Raw genomic sequence first — 21,648 nt, forward strand, 5'->3', positions numbered from 1 at the left:
TGTTGGATGCCAGAATTTTTAGTACACATGATGGGCAAGTGCTACAAATTTTACACTTGTTGCAACTGGAATGCATATTCTCACCATCATTAAGCAGTAGCTTTAATACATCAAAGTTCGAAGCAAAAGAAAACAATTCCAGTATTACTTGATCTTTGTTGATTTGTGGAGACAACTTAATAATACCTTCCAATGCTTCATCTTCAAGGCCCTTCTCTGCAATAGTTTTAAACTTTTCTGGGTCCAAGCAGGATAAATGTTTATACAACTTTTTGGGTTGTACAAAGTGTGAATTTAGTGACTGGATAATGAGGTCCATTGTTAGGTTAAACACATTTACTCGAAAATCAGCTAGAGAATCTGAGGAATTTCGTTCATCATCTATAAGCTCATATGCCATTCTTTTCTTCTTCCTCTGCTTCTTAACTGGCAATGCTGTTTCCAAAGAGTCAATTTCCAATGTTTGATTTTCATCCATATTCAACTGTGAAATCTTGTCATTACATTTATTTACAAATTCCAATGCCTTGCTGTGAATGTTATCAAATGTTCTTGTCTGTTGTTGCTGCATTGTAGCTGAATCTACTTGCAGTAAACATGCCCAAGCTGTTTGTCTGTAAATAACATGATAACAGGGCTGTAGTTTCAAATATATGCAATTAAGTAAATGCTGTCAATATTGTTTCAAACTTTAAGACTTTGAAGTAAAACATTTGCTTCTTGTTTTGTTTTTGCATCAAACTTGCCTGAATCTTGTATCATTGATAAGCATGTCAATAGATTTACAAAAGTACTGACAGCAGCATCATCAAAACGTCCAAATATAGTTGTTGCTGCATTGGATTTTCCTGACCATCTTGTCTCACCAATTAGCTTTAATCATTTCATTTTTTTCTTGTCTTAGATGTTTTCCAACAGCTTCTATCTATACACCCATTCTCTTGTGTGATGTTTTAACAAAATTTGCTAAATTCTGGGGCAAATTGAAAAAGAAACTGCAGGCACGCAACATTTTGTTGTTTCAGTTATCAACAAATTCAAGACATAGGCATAGCACCATATATGAACATGTTGATCAGCCACATCAGTAATGTTACTTTGTAAACTGGCCATGGTAGCTTGTAGCTCCATATGTACTATCAATTTTAAGATGCTGTGATATTTCAGTCAATATATCAAAAAGTCCCTCTCCTGTACCATCATTACTTGGCACAACTGAAAGTAGTCACTGACATATAACTCACATATAATGCTGAACTGATTTATGGATGAATTATCTTGTGTTGAATCAACTTGAATAGAATAATATTTTGCTTGAGAAACTTCATGACTAATTCTTTCTTGTATCATATTCTTCATAATTTGGATTAACATGTTAATAGTTGTTTTACTCAGGTATGTAACATGTTCACCACGGCTTTTACTTTGAGCCTTTCCTTGTTGTTCTAATTGTTTAATTCTTTGTGTAGATTTGTTTTGTGCTACAGAAACATGAGCTGCCATAATGGGATCATATTTTGCCATCAACTGCACTGTAGCTAAAAAATTGCTATGATTCAGAACCTCATTATCCAGAGTGTAGGCAGATTCATTTCTGTGACCTCAAAAAGGAAATGCTTGCTTGCTTAACATCTTTATGACGTCTATAATCTGCATGACAATACTTCTTTGCTTCAACACTTCTTTCTTTTTTAATTAGTGAAGATGCAAAAAAATTATCCAAGGTGCCATCATTAACCACACTGATAAATTGCTGAACATTTCTGACGTGTTGCGATTCGTGTAAAGTCAAGCTCTGGCTAATACACCTGTAGTCACTAAAGCCACGTACAAAGGGTGATGGATTACAATTGTTGGGAGACTCAAAGGCCAAGCAGTATGAACAATATAAGCACCTATTTTCTTTGTTATATGTTAGCCATTTTCTTGGGACTGAGTCATTCATAATTTTCCTCTCATACAAACAAGCATCAAATGGCAGATCATCAAGTGGCTGAAATGGATGTTCAGCAAAAAACTGTTTCAGATTTGCTCGTGGTGGATATTGGAAGATTCCAGCAGTTGATCTTTCATTTTCTTGTGTAGGTTCATTTATAGGATGTGCTTCAGAAACCAAGTCATTTATGCCTGAAGGTATATCTGAGTCTCTGTAACTAGTTGAAGCTATGTGTTCGGATGTTGCAACTACAGGTAGTACAGATACCGGAACAATGAAGCCAGAAGAAGTACTGGGCCTGGGTTGGTGAGTAAAGGATGCTGTTGTATTTGTCTCTACATTCAAAGTAGCTCTTTCGTGTTCTTGTAACTCACAAGTCATTGCATCATCACCATGAGCATTGTTTCTTGCTTCTTGATTATTTGTTGCGGAATTGTACGTTGATGTGGATGGTGGTTGTGGTATTATAAAATCTGTAATAGACCTGCATTACTTGGCTGATTCCTGCCTTTCTGCTTCTTGTCGCTCTTTACGTTTCAGTGATCCAGATTTTTGCTTTTTCTTTTCCATGCTGGTAGGGGTAATATTCCTGAAATTAAAACTTAATTAAAAATACTCCACATTGGGAAAAATGAACATCTACAATTAAATGTTGAATCCAACATTTAATATATGCTGTATTAAGTTGGCTTAATACAGCATATACTAAATAAGTTGGTTATTTAAGTTGGCTATAAGTTGCTATAAGTTGGCTATTTTTACGTTTGCATTTGATGATAATAAGTTGTTGTTATTATTGTTTATTATTATTATTGTTGTTATTATTATAGTTTACAAACAAAATGTAGACATTTTGTTTGTAAACTGTTGTAGCGTATTGTAGAAAATTTCTACAGTACGGTAGTGAGGTCCATTATGCATTTCTGCTAGAAATACATAATGGACCTCGCCGCAAGAACACATCAATGGAAATATGTTATGCATCTGTTATTAACAACAATTTTAACATTCACAGTAATTTTAATTGTAGAGTAAATAAAAGGAATCATTATTTATTGAACTTGCATTATGCATATATATTATTTATTGAACTTGCATTATGCGTATGTATATTATTATTTGAGACTGCAGCTTAAATATATTTACTACCTAGTATTTTTATACTAATTTTATACAATAAAAGAAAATACATTATATTTAAATTAAAGGGCATAGGGCCACAGTATATAAAAAATATTAATTAAATACATACCTTTTATAAAACATAAAACACAGCAAACACGAGGTGAAGAGCTGACGAAGCACACTTAAACTGATGCTGACACAGTGAAAAATATTTGCTGTCTTTACAATGTATGCAGTAGTACGATACAAAGTTGACTCCGGTTGCACGTCACAATCTCAGGCTGGGATTCCCAGCTAAGCTTCATTGCGCAGTCACAATAGTAAAGATCCGAGCCTATATAACATATGCATCGGCCTCATATAACCCGAATCAGAATTATTTTTTCAGAGTTATTTGCTCCTCATTTGTCGGGATTTCTTTAGTCGTGGCGAAGATGGGCCCTTCCACTGGGATGATTATATTCTTAAATATAAAGTATCCTCAAAAAATGATTTTATTAAAATAGTAATATAACGTAAATTTTAGTTGCATACAGTAATAATATTGGAACTTCTATTATATTTTCAAACTACTAAAAGGTCATTAACATTTTTAACATATTTTTAACACATCATGATCCCAAGCTGGGATTCCCAGCTAAGCTTCATTGCGCAGCTGCAATAGTAAAGATCCGAGCCTACATAACGTATGTGTCGGCCTCACATAACCTGAATCAGAATTATTTTTTCAGAGTTATTTATTATATTCTTAAATGTAAAGTATCCTCGAAAAATGATTTTATTAAAATTTTTTTATTAAAACAGTAATATAACGTAAATTTTAGTTGCATACAGTAATAATATTGGAACTTCTATTATATTTTCAAGCTACTAAAAGGTCATTAACATTTTTAATATATTGTCAAGGTGTCAGCTTGCCATCGGGCAAGCTGACACCCTGACCAGTCTGCCACTGCCAGCGCCTCTCCCATGATTTGAATGGGTCCTGAAATTCCTTCTTCGACTTTAGTGTTCAGCACCACCTGTGATTTGGTTTGGTTATCCTCTACGCTGTCAAATCCTTGACCCTTCAGCTTAATTTTCATTCTTGGGAAGAGGAAGTCGCATAGGGCTAAGTCTGGTGAATAAGGGGGTGGGGGACGATTGTCATGTTGTTTGATACCAAAAACTGCCAAAGTGAGGTATGTGTGGGTTGGCGCATTATCATGATAAAGGACCCAGTTCATTTTGTACTACTTCTCTTTATGTTTCCTCCTGACAGCTTCCTTAACTGCCGCAGGACGTTGCAGTAGAACTTTTTGTGTTGACGGTCTGGCCAGGAGAGATGAATTCTGTATGGATAAGCTTGTCAGTGTCCAAAAAACAGATCGGCATGGACTTCACATTGCTCCTCATTTGTCGGGATTTCTTCGGTCGGGGTGAAGATGGGCCCTTCCACTGGTATGAGTGTTGCTTGGTTTCTGGGTCATATCTATATACCCAACTCTTGTCACAGTGACGGCCGTAGAAAGAAAGTTTTGATCACTCCTGGCCTTTTCTTGAAGGTAACTTCCTTGAAGATCTCTGCTAATTATTCTTCTTCAAAAAGAAGAAAAATATTTTGTTAGTTGATAAATGTCCTGCACATCCCCAGATTCAAAATTTGCCCAACATTAAGCTAGTGTTTCTGCCTCCCAATGCGACATCAATTTTACAACCAATGTTTACTGTTTTTTGGACAGATATAATCAAGAGTTTGAAAGGATTTTATAAAACATTTCTAGTTCTACATCTGATCAGTTAAAGAGAACAGAAACTTATTGAGTTTATATCAGTATTGGATGCTACAAATTTATTGAATTATGCGTGGAACAATGTTACTTTGACAACCATATCGAATTGCTTCAAGAAATCGATATTAAATTCAAATGAAATTTCAGCTGTAGATGAAGAAGATGGAAACAAAGAAAACAACTTACCATTATCCGAATGGTTGCTATGTAACAACATTGTAGGTTTTAGCATTACCATTAGCATTAATAGAGGCATATGATGCAAGAAAGCAAGCTTATGCAGCATCAGCCAAAAAAAAAAAAAAAAAAACCCCACTCACATTTCACCCCTCCATTTGTTTGAAATACCTGTCCTTAAATTTATTTAGGCTATCAACTTCCGCAACAAGAGATGGAAGTCTGTTCCACCAACCAACTACCCGCTGGCTAAAGGCAAATTTCCGCACATCTATCCTGCATCTCTCTTTCCTCAATTTGAATTTATGCCCTCTCAGGTGATTATTCTGAGCAAGAGAAAGAATCCCATTGGCATTGAGCATGCTCAAACCATTCAAGGCTTTATACACCTCGCCGGTGCCTAGTCTCCAGAAACTGTAATTTGCAAAACTTAAGCCTGTTTTCGTAAGAGCAACCCTTTGTTCCATTCACTAATCTTGTTGCCCTTCTCTGTACTCATTCCAGCAGCTTTACATCCTTCTTGAAATGAGGCCTCCAGACCTGTATACAGTACTCAAGGTGTGGTGTGACCATTGTCTTATACAAGGGGATAATCACCTCCTTATCCCTGCTAGAAAAATTCCTGTATATCATTGACAAGTCACCATGAGCTACTCTTGCAGCCTGTCTGCACTGCTCAGAGAACTTCATATCTGCCTGCACAATTATCCCCAGGTCCTTTTCATTCTCTACCACTGTCAGTGTAGTACCACAGAGTTGATACGTTGCTCTGGGGTTACTGTTTCCCCTATGTAGTACTTTACATTTGTCAATGTTAAACTTCAGTTGCCACTTCTCAGCCCATCTGCTCAACCTTTCCAGATCCTGTTGCAGCAGCAGCATACTGTCAGTAGTGTCCCTAAGAACCCTGCCAACTTTTGTATCGTCTGCAAACTTGGACCTTAAGCTTGATATACCTTCATCAATATCATTTATAAATACAGAAAACAACAATGGACCCAACACTGAACCCTGAGGGACTCCACTAATAACATTAGTCCACGATGAGCAGTGTCCGTTGATTACCACTCTCTGTCTTCTCCGCCTCAACCATCCCTTAATCCATAGCAGCAATTTGCCTCCAATGCCACACTGCTCCAATTTCTGCAGCAGTCTTCTGTGTGCAACAGTATCAAAAACCTTCCTAAGATCCAAATAGCATTAGTAGAGGCATATGATGCAAGAAAGCAAGCTTATTCAGCATCAGCCAAAAAAAAAAAAAAAAAACACCACTCCCATTTCACCCCTCCATTCATTCGAAATACCTGTCCAGTTGAACCTTAAATTTGTTTAGGCTATCAACTTCAACAACAAGTGATGGAAGTCGGTTCCACCAACCACCCGCTGGCCAAAGGCAAATTTCCGCACATCTATCCGACATCTGTCCTTCCTCAATTTGAATTTATGCCCTCTGAGGTGATTATTCTGAGCAAGATGAAGAATCGCATTGAGCATGCTCAAACCATTCAAAGCCTTATACACCTCTATCAGATCACTTCGCTGGTGCCCTCCAGACTCTGCAATTTGCAAAACTTAAGCCTTTCTTCGTAAGAGCAACCCTTTGTTCCATTCACTAATCTTGTTGACCTTCTCTGTACCCGTTCCAGCAGCTCTACATCCTTCTTGAAATGAGGCCTCCATACCTGTATACAGTACTCAAGATGTGGCCTAACCATTGCTTTATACAAGGGAACAATCACCTCCCTATCCCTGCTAGAAAAATTCCTGTATATCATTGACCAGACACCATGAGCTACTCTTGCAGCTCGTCTGCACTGCTCAGAGAACTTCATATCTGCCTGCACAATTACCCCCGGGTCCTTTTCATTCTCCACCTCTGTCAGTGTAGTACCGCAGAGCATCATAATATCAAATATATAATATCAAAGTTATTCCCTGCATCCAGTTCCTTTGTGACTGCATCATAGTATCCAATTAAATTGGTCAGGCAAGACTTTCCCTTAACAAAACCATGCTGTCTCCAAGCTATAACTGAAGTCTTGTCTAGATGATTCTGCAGTGCTTCTTTAACCAGTGCCTCCATTAATTTTTCCGGAAAACAGAAGTTAAACTCACAGGTCTATAATTACTTGTGTCAGCCTTTGATCCTCCTTTGTGAATTGGAGTCACATTTGCACATCTGCAGTCTATGGTTACCTCCCCTGAGTCCAGGGAAGCTCTCATAATTATGGCTAATAGTTTGCTTACTTCCTTTGCTGCCTCCTTTAATATAACTGGATAGATCCCACCTTTCTTTCTTATGTGCCTTTCTTATGTTTAACTTCAACAATTTCTCCTCCACTTTGCTCTCACTTATTACAGCATCAATAAGCACCCTGCTACAATTTGATAACCTTCTGTCATTTTAAATCCTTAATAACTCCTCGTGTGAATGTAGATGCAAATGCTCATTTAGTTTGTTAGCCACCTGAGCAGGATCAATCAACAGTTAAACCATCAATATCCAGTGCACTAATCTGTTTCATCCTTTTCCTGCTAGAGTTTAAATAGGTAAAGAACTCTTTTCTGTTTTTCTTAGCATCTTTTGCCAAGGATTTCTCATAATCTGCATTTGCCTGCCTAATCTCCTTTGTGACTTGGTTACAGACCAGCTTATATCTATCATAGGCTTCCATGTCACCCATTAATTTATATGTATCTCATGCATTTTTTCTTCTCTGCCATATGTTTCATTAGTTCATCTGACATCCATTTAGGCCTAAACCTTGAACAATATTTCTTTGTTGGTATGTAAAGCCTAGTAGCTTCCAAGATAAGTTCTTTGACTGCTTCCCATTTTGAGTTTGCTGTTGGTAACATCATCAGTTGGTCCCACTGTATAGAATTTAAATACTGTCTCAGACCATCGTAGTCACCTTTACGAAAGCAATAACCCTTCCCTTTACCCCTGATGGTAGTTACCTCCTTGAGTAAATCCCACTTCAGCACTCTGTGATCACTGCCACCTAGTGGTTCCTTTATCTGCAGATTCTTAATGCATAAAGAATCACTACTGATAATCAGTTCAAGAATATTACTCCCTCTAGTTGCCTCCTGAACATGCTGATGTTTGGGAGGCAACTGGTTTTAATATAGATAACATCGATGAATTTGTACAAGTCAATGACAGCTTATTAACTAATGGTCTTTCTACAGAGAGTGACATTATAGATGCTGTGCACACAAAGATGATGGATGTGATGGTGATACGATGACAATTGAAAGTGAATCAAAATCTATGCCGACAATCTCACAAGCTCGAAGTGCAATGGACACATTAGTCAATTTTTTGAAGGAACTGAGGCAAGTAATAGTAATAGAGGCATGTGATTATTATTAGCTATATGGTATAAGGAAGCCTGAGGCTTATGCTGCACAAGCCAAAAAAAAAAAAAAAAAAATTCCCGAGCTACCCTGAGAGAGAGAGAGAGAGAGAGAGAGAGAGAGAGAGAGAGAGAGAGAGTCAGAAGTAGAAGGAAATCATCAAGAAGAGAAGAAGAATGATGATATCCAGCTCAGGACCCTGGGTGTGCCAAGCCCATATTCACCAGATGTGAGTCACTGGGGTAATATATTATTTATTAGTGTAAAAGTCTAATTACAAACATTACAAAACAAAATCCAGTTAAAAGCAATCCATTTCTGTTATCCTGCCTTTGCTTTTGGCATTTAAGGAAATATGCAGGAAGCTCAACCACCACATATGCTACAATGACTAATTTTCACCTTCTCAGTTCTAAGAGAAATTACTCTCTGACCAATCTCGAAACCCATGTCCCAAAATATAATATCTCCATCCACACTATTTGGGATAGATAAAGAAATTTTCCATATAAAAATTATTAGTGAGTGAGTGAAGCAATTAGTTCTGTCTAACTCACTAGCTCTCCATAGCCAAGTGGTCAGGAGCGCTAGTGCAGTAGCATACGTTCTTTGAGTAGACAGGGTTCAAGCCCCTGACTGCTAAATACGGTCGTTCTCAACCCGCACTGGACCAGCGTGGCAGATTATGGTCCATTTCCCTCAGCATGAATTGTTGAGGAGGCTTCCATCTTGCAGTGGGTTGATAATGGCTGCAGTTTTTTTTTAACTCACTAGCTCTAGCAGTACAAAGTATTCAGCTTCAGTTCAATTCGGTAGCAGTAATAAACCTGGAAAAGTTCCCTGACAACATTTCCTTTGGCCTGATAATGGAAATTCAGGAGCTTACATCTTGTATACATAACTTTTCTAAACTGAAATCACAATATTTTAGCTGTATGTGGCTTGATGGGTAAAGTACATAGTACATACAAGTATGAGATTGTGTACAGCCACAAAATAGTTATAATGAAGTTGTAAGCACAGGCAATAATATATATCCTGTGCAGGGTGTAATGTAATATATTATTATACCTTGACACAAATCATTCTGTGTGAAAATGTGTCCTTTCATAAAATCTGTATTCTTCTGCTATTTAAAAGGCCAAGAACACTGGTGAGTTATATTAATACCAGGCAGTACTAATACTTTTTTCAAGAAAAATTCTTTTACTATCATTCTGCAAACTGGCCTCTTTTAAAAAAAAGTTCAAAACCTTCTCAATAGGCAGATCAAATTAGAGAGAGAGAGAGAGAGAGAGAGAGAGAGAGAGAGAGAGAGAGAGAGAGAGAGAGAGAGAGAGAGATGCTCAAAAAAGCAAAACAATCATATCCACAACTATTTGTGCCAGTGCTCTGTTAAGTATTCACTTCTCAAATAAGGTCATTTCTTAAAATTACTGTATTTTATAATGCTGGCATATGACAGTTTTTTTAACAGTCATAAAATAACAATGCAAATAAATTTTAATTTTGTAACAAACACTGTTAATGCTTGTAGCATTAACTGGGCTGTATAATAGCAAGTTGCCTATAAGCTAAAATATTAGCTTATTATAAATAATATAATTACTTAAAATTTGATGTGAAGATGTAATTGTAAAGACAGCAAGTGTATGAGCTTATGTAGCATCAGCCAAAAAAAAAAAATTCACACAACCATTCGCTCTAAAAGTTTGTCCAGTTCTTCCTTGAATTTATTTAAGCTATCAACTTCCACAATGACAGATGGAAGTTTGTTCCAGCAGTTAACCACCCGCTGGCTAAAGGCAAATTTCCGCACATCTATTCTACAACTGTCTTTCCTCAATTTGAATTTATGCTCCTTCAGGTTCATAATTTGAGCAAGCGTAAGAATCCCATCAAAATTCAGCGTGCTCAACCCATTTAAGGCCTTATATACCTCAATCAGATCACCTCACATGTGCCTAATCTCCAGCTGCTGCAATTTGCAGAACTTAAAGCCTCTCTTGGTAAGAGGATCCCTTCGTTCCCCTCACCAATGTACACGCTCAAGCAACTCTACATCCTTCCTAAAATGAGTCCTCCAGACCTGTACGCAATACTCAAGGACTAACCATTGTCTTATACAAAGGGATAATCACCTCCTTTTCCCTGTTAGCAAAATTCCTGTATATCGTTGACAATACCCCTTGACTTACTCCGGCAGCCTTTCTGCATTGCTCAGAAAACTTTATACCTGATTGTACAATCACTCCCAGGTCTTTTTCGTTTTTTACCACCCTAAGTGTAGTACCATACAGTTGTTACATTTCTCTGGGGTTACTTCTACCCATATGCAGTACTTGTCAAATTTGCATTTGTGAAAGTTAAACTTCAGTTGCCACTTCTCAGCCCATCTGCCCAAATTTTCTATATCCTGTTGCAGTAGCACAACCATTGTAGATGTCTTCACCATTAAAATCTTTCCTGATTTCTGCCCGAACATGGCCAATCCATTTTTGCCATTATTAGATCTGCAGCTCGAGAATTTTTGCATAAACAGTGTTATGTCGTTTTTTTAAATTGATCCAGCCAACTGTTGTTACACACAAAATTGTTGCGTCCAAATTGTTTAGAAAAATTTTCTGCTTGAGCTTTCAATATCTTACCGTCTATTAAAAATCTATTTGTGTGGTGAACCATTGAAGCAATGCTTCATCAATGTTTGTAACCTCACACTCTCTCTAAAAAAAAAAAAAAAATTTTTTTTTTTCCAGTTATGTTCTTTTCCAGTTACGATACGTAAACATCTTTATTCTTCCACAATATCAATACACTTGAAGAGGACAAAGAAATTTTTTTACACACTACAACATTTTTTGCATCACGTTCTAACTCATGAATAATTTCATCTTTTTTGCGAATCGAGAGACACTTTCTTTTGTTAGTAGACATGTTTCTGAAGGAAGGATTCGTTTCTAACTGATTTTACTTTAAAATGATAAAGTGATCTGCATACAAAGTTCTTAGAAGTCCTATTTAGAATATTCTTAAAAGTCCCAAAATAAATTTATGGTTCAGCAAATACAAGACAATCTGTAAATAGGGTAATGCAAGAGGCGGAATGCCAGTGCACTATTGTATAGCCCCGTCCCTGGAAGGATAAGGTTATAAACCGGCTTCTAATCTGATGCAGGTGGTCATAAAGTTAAGTCGCCCTTTACATTTTCATCTATTCCAGGAATTGGGGTTTTATGACTACCCGAGCAATTAAAAATGTTTGCATAGTTACTAAAATTTTTTCGATATATCCATGTAGTACACTTGTTATAACAGTGAGCGATTGTATGGGTATACGCATTCATTATGGCTTTTTGCTCGTTACAGCCGTGATCTCGTTATTTCTGTGCTCATTATAACCAAGTTCGACTGTACTTCTATTTTTCTCAGTGTAATTTATTTGCTGTTCTCTATATTTCTTTTTATATTTTTCACTGATGCAATTTTTCACTGTAAATCTGTGTTTTTGGGTAAATATGGATGGAAATATTTACACAGCATGTCACTGAAATTGAATTTTATAAGTTTAGTCCGTTAAAGAATCCACAGTAAATGAGTTTCTATCCTTAGACCACTGCACCTCCATCATTGAAGTCTTTCAATAAATACGTTATGTGAAGGTATGGAAAAGAAAAATTGAGCAATTATTTTAACAGCTCTGGGGGAAAAACTCTTCATTCTTATAGTGGCTAAAATAATTAGCCCATCTAACGTTACAAGGAACAGAAACATCATTATCCTTAATTTCCACTACAAATTTTTCTTAAATTTCAAAACTGATCAAAGCACTTCACCTCATCCACACATCCTAATTCTGTACGAAGTTGCCTAATTGTTGAAACCATACTATTCCATTCAAGTGGCTCTCTTAAAGACATCCACCTGAATTAAGAAACTTCTTCCAGTGGTTTCAACCACATGTCCAAGTATTCAGTGCATGATGAATATAAGTTCTGGACATTTCTTTTGAAAACGCCGGTGGGCAGGAGCAGCAGTGCATAGCACACACTTCTTGATTAGACCGGGGTTCGAGCCTGTGAACACCAAATACAGAAGATGCGGAAAGGTCAGGGAATGATCACTGCATATCCCTGGAGCAATATGGCCTTATTTGCTAATGCTCCTAAAAACCAAATAACAACAACATTGAAAACTCCATTGAAAACTATGTATATCCCTCTTCTCCAATATTTCCTTCACTTTGAGGGAAATGAACTGACATTTACTTCTTTCTGACAGAATATCCCTTACGGAAGCAAGAACTTCAATAACTTCTATCAAAGGATTGTCATTCCTTTCAATGCTCATTATATGTGAATTTAAGACTGACATTACAGTTTGACAATGAACAAGATAAGTTTCACTAAACTCATCTTCAAAGAAAAGTTTTAAAATCTTGGGATTTTCTTGAGACAAAAAGGAAACACCTTAAGGCTGGATAAATACTTATAATCCTTTCAATTGCAGGTAATAGAAAAAGCCAGCATGTTCTGCTATGATACAGAAATATTTTATAGGTAAACTGTAAATTCGCAGTTTTTTTTAGGTTTTCAACACATACAGTAGACACTGAAATAATTAAAAATAGTAAGAACAGTGGAGTTAATTTCTATATCAATTGTATCTGCTCCATGTTGGGTACAGTTATGCAGAATGTGGGCAGGGCAGCCCATTCTATTAACGTTCGACCCAAATAATCATTTGAAAATACAGGTAACACGTTAGTTCGGTTTCTATAAAATGTCGTGTTGTGCGAAACTGTGTTATATGGGACTAAGAAAAATTCACTCTTTTGTTAATAAAATGTTAAACAAACTAACAAAAATACACCATTCTAGATTTCGTGTATCTTCTACTCTCTTTAAAAAATCAGTAATCTGGGTTTGTTTGCTTTTGCTTGATAAATCTGTGAATTTCATCATGTGGAACTAAGCATTTTTGAAGCTCCCTTTTGAACTTGGGGCTCCTTTCATTCAAGAATCTGCATTCAAAAAAATAAGATTCTAATTGCTCGGCTAACATTATGCCTTTCCATATGCTTTTTAGTGTAAAATTTGGAAGTTTATTATTTTCATCTGTGCTGTCATCCTCTAAATTGATTTGGTTTTACCTTTGATGCCATTTCCACCAAATCCACTTCGCCAGCCTCTTTTACTGCCAGTAATTCTTGAATGCCTTCAGTAATCATACCTTTTTTTTATTTTTTTTAGGAGCATCAGCGACTAAGGCCATGTATATTGTCTATAAATTGTAAGTGTTCTGTAGTCGATTTTCTGTTTTTCTGAATGAAAAACCCTAAGTTTCCGGGAGAAAAAACCATGCTATCCTCACCCGAGCCCGACTAACTCAGCCACGTTGTGAAAAATACCCATAAAAATTCCTCCCACCATTGACTGGATTCGAACTCTGGTCTTTTACACCCAGTGTGGGGAGGAGGGTGATCCTGTCAACTGTGCTACCCACGAGGGCTTCAGTGGTCATATATGTAACAAGCTCTTCTATCACACTGATTCAGTTTTCTGCCGGTTCGACCATATCCTGAATGAACTGACTCTAGCCATACATTTTTCCATATGCATTTAACATTGACAGTTTTATTTCTTTCAGTGATAAAGCTATGATTCTGATACAGTCCACAATTGAGAAATGTTTCCATGCCTCCATTACTTCAATAGATTCGGAATCAATTTTTTTCCAAAATCCATTTTAATGATTTTCTAATGTAATGAGTTTTAAAGGTGGACATAATGCCTTGATCTAATGGCTGAATAAAAGAAGTTGTATTAAACCAGTACAACTGTAGTGGTAAGAACATAACTTCAACGTTTGGATGGCCTGTTGTGCTACCCCAAACTTGAAATATAGATTTTTCCACAAGTTCAACAAGCAAGAGTTCAATAGCACAGAATGTAACACGGGAATTTCCGAACAAAATAAAATACAGGAATTTTTCAGTTTTTTTTTTTTTTTTTTACTAGCAAGTCAACAGCGAGGATTTAAAAAGAGTGAAAATGTTTAAAAATTACATCCAACATAATAGCAGGGTTTTCTTCGCACATAAGCTCAAAAATACCCTGTTACGTGAGGTTTACCGAAATTCTCTAACCATGTTAGAGCAAAACCGTGTTATATGAGTACCATGTTGTGCAGGTGCCTCCGTAGCCAGGTGGGAAGGAGCAGCAGTGGAAAGCACACGCTTCTTGCTTAGACCGGGTTCGAGCCAGCACCACCAAATACGGAGGATGCGGAAAGGTCAGGGAATGACCACCGCATATTCCCGGAGCAATATGGCCTTAGTTGCTAATGCTTCTAAAAATCAAATAACAACAATAACCATGTTGTGCGAGGATTGCCGCAATTTATCAATTGTGTTAGAGAAAAACCATGTTGTAGAAGTACTGTGTTATATGGGGATTGCCTGTATGTTATTTTCATTGTATCTTTGCACTCCTTCAAACATGGTGTTACAATTATCTCCACCAATGCAATACATTTCTTATCCAGGCCACTTTTACATAAGGTCTCATAAACATAGCCAGAAATAGTAGCTGTGAGGTGTCATCTGACTTCCTATTTAATTCTATCAGCTGAACCTTTGAGCCACTATTTTCCAGTCAAAATAATGCACAAGAATATGGAAAATTTTCAGAAATTCATGATTAGTGGCGTCAGTGGAAACTCCAAAAAACTGTACATTCTATAAGGACTTAACTTCTTCACCTCAGTGGAGTGCTGAGACAGAGTTAATTATGGCTTCAGTCTTTGTTTTTGCACAAGATAACCTCCTAGTGATATCTGAATTAGAGCATATTGACTTTAATAATTCTGCTGTACAAGACATTGATTTATAGCTGTGGTGATGTGCCATTGTATGAAAGGCAAGGGTTCCTTCAGCAACAGAAACTATTGCATCAAGCTTTTTAGGGACATTTACTAAAAAGTCGTTACCGTGCTGCAAGATTTTTCCAATCCACATTCTTCTTATGTTTCTCTGAATTCATGTGGATGTCCAAATCACCTGAACCCTTGTTAGCAACTGAGATGTAGCTTTTTGGAACCGCAAGCAATGCATTCTGCCTCCTCATCTACTCTTCCTTTTCGAAAACCTGGATATTTTATCCTCAAGTTGTCTGTAAACTTGCACTTCCTTTTCAGCATAATGGGTATATGAATTTATGTAAATTAAAGAATTATTTTAATTTAAATAGTAGAAATAAAAAAATTATTTGAAGTAACTGATTACTTCAACTGGTAATTAAATAATATTGCACACAAAAACTATGCTTACTTGTAAATAAATACGACAAATTGAAGCTGGATGTATCAAATTATTGTTTATATGAACTGCTGAAAGAAGAATAGAAAATGTGAGATCTCTTAAAAATGTGGAATAGTAATTTTAATTTAGAATAAATTCACTTAATTAGAATGAATTTTGGATAAAATAAATAACAAGAGAAAATTTATTTTGAATTGTCTACTCGCTAAGAATGTAAAAGAGAATAAAAAAAAATGGAGGGAAAAAGTCAAACTGCATGAACAAAATGAATAACCCTGAACGCGTAACAAACTCCTTAATATCTGATCTGTGTTTACAGCCAGAAGTGGAGATTCTTGGGATCTCTGATTTACTTCCCCAAAGCTGATTGGTGTACGCCTTACAAATTTTACGAATGATAAGGATCAGGAGATTTTCAAATTTTAAGAGCCAAAATTCTGGAGATTTTCAAAATTTTAGAAATTCCTCCCGGACAGTCCATGATACGTAAAAAAAAAAAAAAAAAAAAAGAGGACATGTCTGGGAAAATGAGGAGGATGGATGGCAGCCCTATGATTGTCACTTCCATTCCACCACTATTTGCTTTGTTCAGTAGTGATTTGTTTGTCAATTCAGGAACTGGTTTCATTCAATCCATTTAAACCATAACTGGTCATGTATATCACAAGTATACCTAAATGGATTATCATCAGTTTTTCTTTTGATTTCTTTATAGGCCTTGTTATGTAATTTTTGGCATAGCAACGAAAATTTGTTTGTGGTGAGGGTCATCAATTGTTGGTAAATCTTTGTTTCATTCATGATATTCTCTCATATGTTGTCTGGTGGATTTAGAGTGGGAACTCCAAGGATTTTCTTCTAATTTCTATTTCTTACATTAGCAATGTTCTCTCATACATTGCGCAGTGGTTCTAAAAGTAGGCTGAGAAGTCTTGGGATTATCTTCTGATTTTTCTTTGTTATGTTGGTAATATTCTTTCATAAATTGTGCTGCAGTTTTAGTCTTTGAATTTTTTTTTTTCTAATTTCTAGTTCTTACGTTGGCAACATTCTCTCATACATTGAGGCATATGATGCAAGAAAGCAAGCTTATACAGAATCAGCCAAAAAAAAAAAAAAAAAAACCCCTTCCCATTTCACCTTTCCGGTCACTCCAAATGTTTGTCTAGTTCAGCTTTAAATTTATTTAAGCTATCAACACAACAACAGATGGAAGTCTGTTCCAGCAATCAGTTACCAGCTACCTAAAGGCAAACTTCCTCACATCTATTCTAAGGTATCTTCGTAGCCAGGTGGGAAGGAGCAGCATTGCGTAGTACACGCTTCTTGATTAGACCGGGGTTCGAGCCCGTCACCACCAAATACTGAGGATGCGGAAAGGTCAAGGAATGACCACCGCATATCTTGGAGCAATGTGGCCTTAGTTGCTAATGCTCCTAAAAACCAAATAACAAACTAGCATCTATTCTACAACTTTTTTTTTTTTTTTTCAATTGAATCTGTCCCCTCAGGTTCTTAATCTGAGCAAGTGGCAGTATCTCGTCAGCATTGAGCCTGCTCAAACCATTCAAGGCCTTATATACCTCGACCAGATCACCTCGCAGTGTCTAGTCTCCAGATGCTGCAACTTGCAGAACTTAAGCCTTTCTTTGTAAGTGCACCCCTTTGTTTTCCATAACGACAGAACTCTCATGATATCTGTCTCTTATATTATACACTATAAATTTTTTAAGATGTGCACGTGGTCTTCCTACATGTTGATGTTAGCTTTGTCTGAAGTCATCTACAATACTCTCCAAAGGAACTATAACTTCTTGTGTAATATGAACAGTTAGGTGAATTGTTTGACTTTAATAATGTGTCTACATTTGGACCTTCTCCATGTTGAAATTTGATTTGTTTGGAGAATATTATGACTTAACATTAATAACATTATTATGTTATGTCATGTAATAGATTATATTATATGTTACGTTATCCCACTTTTTTTTTTTTTTCCATAACACAAAATTCACCTAACCCCACTAAAGATGTTGCCAGTGTCAAAACATTACCCCTATTTTTTCAACTGGTCTACTTAAGTTTTACTTCAATACACACCATTAAAAAATATAATCATAATTTTTCCAAGCAGTGTGTGGAAGTTTTATATATTGTGCTTGGCTGTTCATTTAGACAAGAGCGTTATTCATAGTCTGTCATATTTTTGCTAATAGAGATCACGTGTCAGCTGATGAGAAGCCAGTTAGTTCGAAAAACTTTTTCTAGTGGTCTTTCAGATTTTAAATTATAGGTATAATATGCTTATAATTTAGTAAGAGATTTGCTTATTCTGGTGCAGAACTGTGGACGATGATATTTTTATCTAATTCCACGCAATTGCCGAAGACAAAGCTTCGGCAATTGGTCTTCAGTGAGAGCAGAAAGTCTCTGCATGATTAAAATTGAGTGCAGGTAACATGTATGAATTTTGATATGATTTCAACTGCTGTGTTGAAGTACTCCTGCAGTTATATAGTAAAGTTATTGTATTTTTTAGAAATGTCAGTACAATAGTGGTGTTTTAATTTCCAGGTGGCAACATTCATCCTTCAGAAAATTTTACTTGATGAAACAGGTTTATCCTATATTTGCCAAACATATGAAAGGTTTTCTCATGTTGCAATGATCTTGGTGAGTTTAATTATTATAAATGAAATAATACATTTTAAGATTAGTCTTTTTTTTTTTTTTAATTGTTTTCAAAACTGTAAATTGAATTTATTAGGTTTTTGACATTGCTCTCAAAATATAAATTTCTGTTTATTCTCAAAGAAGTAGAAGCCAGAAGAATGTACAAATTTATTGTGACAGCATATGTATTGAATTAATTATTAAGGGCAGCCAAGTTTTTGGTGCCACAATTCACAGTTGGTTATACATTTTTTGTGGCAATGTTCCAGATCAAACCCTCAACCTACTTACTTGTAGCCATGCATACTAACTTCTGGGCTATGGCTGGCCCAAAAGTATATCATTATATTTTCACAAACATTGAATTCCAAAGTGCTTACTTTAAAAATCCTTGCAGAATTTTAATACTGTTCATCAGTAGAAATGTTTTATTTAGTCCTCTGTTTACTGTTATATAATTTTCTGTTCTGGTGGAGAGAAAAAGGGTTAATTGTAGTTCATGCATTAAAATAGGAAACTCAGGTGACAGGTAATAGTAATAGTTGCATGTGATGCAAGAAAGCAAGTGTATGAGCTTATGTAACATCAGCCAAAAAAAAAAAAAAATTTCACACAACATTCCTTCTAAATGTTTGTCCAGTTTCTCCTTAAATTTATTTAGCCTATCAACTTCCACAATCACAGATGGAAGTTTGTTCCAGCAATTAACCACCCGCTGGCTAAAGGCAAATTTCCGCACATCTATTCTACAGCTGTCTTTCCTCAATTTGAATTTATGCCCCCTTAGGTTCATAATTTGAACAAGTGGAAGAATCCCATCAGAATTCAAGATGCATTCAAGACCTTATACATCTCAATCAGATCACCTTGCAGGTGCCTAGTCTCTAGTCACTGCAATTTGCAGAACTTAAGCCCCTCTTGGTAAGAGGATCCCTTCATTCCCCTCACCAATTTTGTTGCCCTTCTCTGTACACGCTCAAGCAAATCTACATCCTTCCTAAAATGAGGCCTCCAGACCTGTATGCAGTACTCAAGGCATGGCCTGACCATTGCTTTATACAGAGGGACAATCAACTCCTTTTCCCTGCTAGCAAAATTCCTGTATATCATTGACAAAACCCCATTACCTGCTCTGGCAGCCTGTGTGCATTGCTCAGAAAACTTCATATTTGACTGCACACAATTACTCCCAGGTCTTTCATTTTCTACCACCCTAAGTGTAGTACCACACAGTTGGTACATTCCTCTGGGGTTACTTCTACCCATATGCAGTACTTTGCATTTGTCAATGTTAAACTTCAGTTGCCACTTCCTCAGCCCATCTTCCCAAATTTTCTAGATCCTGTTGCAGTAGAACACTGCCATTACTGTCATTAACAACCCTGACAACCTTTGTATCATCTGTAAACTTCGACACTAAGCCTGATATACCTTCATCGATATCATTGATAAATATACATAACAACAGTGGACCCAACACCGAGCCCTGTTAGTCCTAATATTAGTCCACGAAGAGCAGCTTGTTGTTGTTGTTATTTTTTATTTTTTTTGGTTTTTTAGGAGCATTAGCAACTAAGGCCATATTGCTCCGGGAATATGCGGTGGTCATTACCTGACCTTTCCGCATCCTCCGTATTTGGTTGTCCTGGGCTCGAACCCCGGTCTAATCAAGCAGCATGTGCTATGCACTGCTGCTCCTGCCCACCTGGCTACACTCATTGAAGAAGCAGCACCCATTGATTACCACCCTCTGTCTTCTCCCACTCAACCATCCTTTTATCCATTATAGCAACTTACCCTTAATATCATTCTGCTCCAATTTGTACAGTAGTCTTCCATGTGCAACAGTGTCAAAGCTTTCCTGAAATCCAAGTATACGATATCAAAATTATTTTTTGCATCCAGTTCTTTTGTAACCACATCATAATATCCAATCAAATTTGTCAGACAAGACATTCCCTTAACAAATCCATGCTGTGTCTGAATTATTGCTGCAGTCTTGTCTAGATGATCCAGCAATGCATCTTTAACCAATAACTCCATTATTTTACCTGGAACAGAAGTTAAACTAACTGTTCTGTAATTTCTCGTGTCACCCTTCAATCCCCCTTTGTGAATTGGGGATACATTTGCACATCTCTAGTCTGTGGGGATCTCCCCTGAGTCCAAGGATGCTCTCATAATTATGGCTAAGGGTTTGCTTAGTTCCTTTGCCACCTCCTTTAATATAACTGGATATATCCTATCCATCCCAGGTACCTTTCTTATGTTTAACTTCAACAATTTCTCCTCCACATAAGTAAAGAAATACTTGCTGTTTTTCTTAGCATCCTTTGCCAAATATTTCTCGTAACCTGCCTTCGCCTGCCTAACCTCCTTTGAGACTTGATTACAAACTAGCTTATATCTGTCATAGACTTCTGTGTCGCCTGATAATTTATATGCATCCCATGCATTTTTCTTCGCTGCCACGAGTCTCATTAGTTGAGTTGACAACCATTTAGGCCTAAACCTTGAACAATATTTCTTAATAGGTATGAAATGTGTAGTAGCTTCCACGATTAATTCCTTGGGTGAATATCTAATAATGAGTAAAGAGGAAGCATATTATGCTTATAATTTAGTATAGTTGTATCAGATCTGGTTTCTTTTATTTAGTAAAGTTTAAAATTTTCAAATCACTGTCTGTTCATTGAGTGGAAACAGTGGTGGCTTGCCTATCCGTTATCCTTAGCATTAGTAGATATTACCAGTTTCAAGTAATATCTGTTCATGCTAGGGATAATTAATTAGTTAAGATAGTTATTACTGTCTTAAGTCTTACTGGCTTTTTTGGTACTAAGGGGATGGTGTAAAGTGAAATGTAGATATTTACCGGTGTGCCTGTTTTTTTCTGAAAATCTTGGTATTTAAATGTGTCTGTTGTATAAATAGTGAGATTAAGAAAATTAATCTGGTTGTCCGTTGCGATTTCAAGGGTAAGGTTTAGCCTGTCATGTATTGTATTGAATTTTAAAAAAAGATTGTCTATGGTAGTTCTGTTGCCTATTATTAGGATATCATTGGCGTAGTGTATGTATAATTTAATTTCAGAAGGGAAAGGTTGTAAAATTTGGTTTTCATTAGGCATTTCTACCCCCCTTTCTGAAATTTATCTCGCCACTGTTGAAAACCAAATTTTACAACCTTTCCCTTCTGAAATTAAATTATACATACACTACGCCGATGATATCCTAATAATAGGCAACAGAACAACCATAGACAATCTTTTTTTAAAATTCAAT

General features: G+C 36.4%; 1 protein-coding gene across 1 annotated transcript in view; it reads left to right on the forward strand.

Annotated features, from left to right (window-relative positions):
* Window positions 1-21,648, forward strand: part of Rcd-1 (Required for cell differentiation 1) — a 137,890-nt gene that overhangs the window by 70,078 nt on the left and 46,164 nt on the right. The window contains exon 7 of the mRNA XM_090382407.1: window positions 18,266-18,364. Coding sequence (XP_090238533.1) covers window positions 18,266-18,364 — 99 coding nt within the window. The remainder of the gene's footprint in view (window positions 1-18,265; window positions 18,365-21,648) is intronic.

Source organism: Mastigoproctus giganteus, chromosome 1 (genome assembly GCF_048544385.1).
Source record: "Mastigoproctus giganteus isolate SK-2022 chromosome 1, ASM4854438v1, whole genome shotgun sequence".
NCBI classification, from domain to species: domain Eukaryota; kingdom Metazoa; phylum Arthropoda; class Arachnida; order Uropygi; family Thelyphonidae; genus Mastigoproctus; species Mastigoproctus giganteus.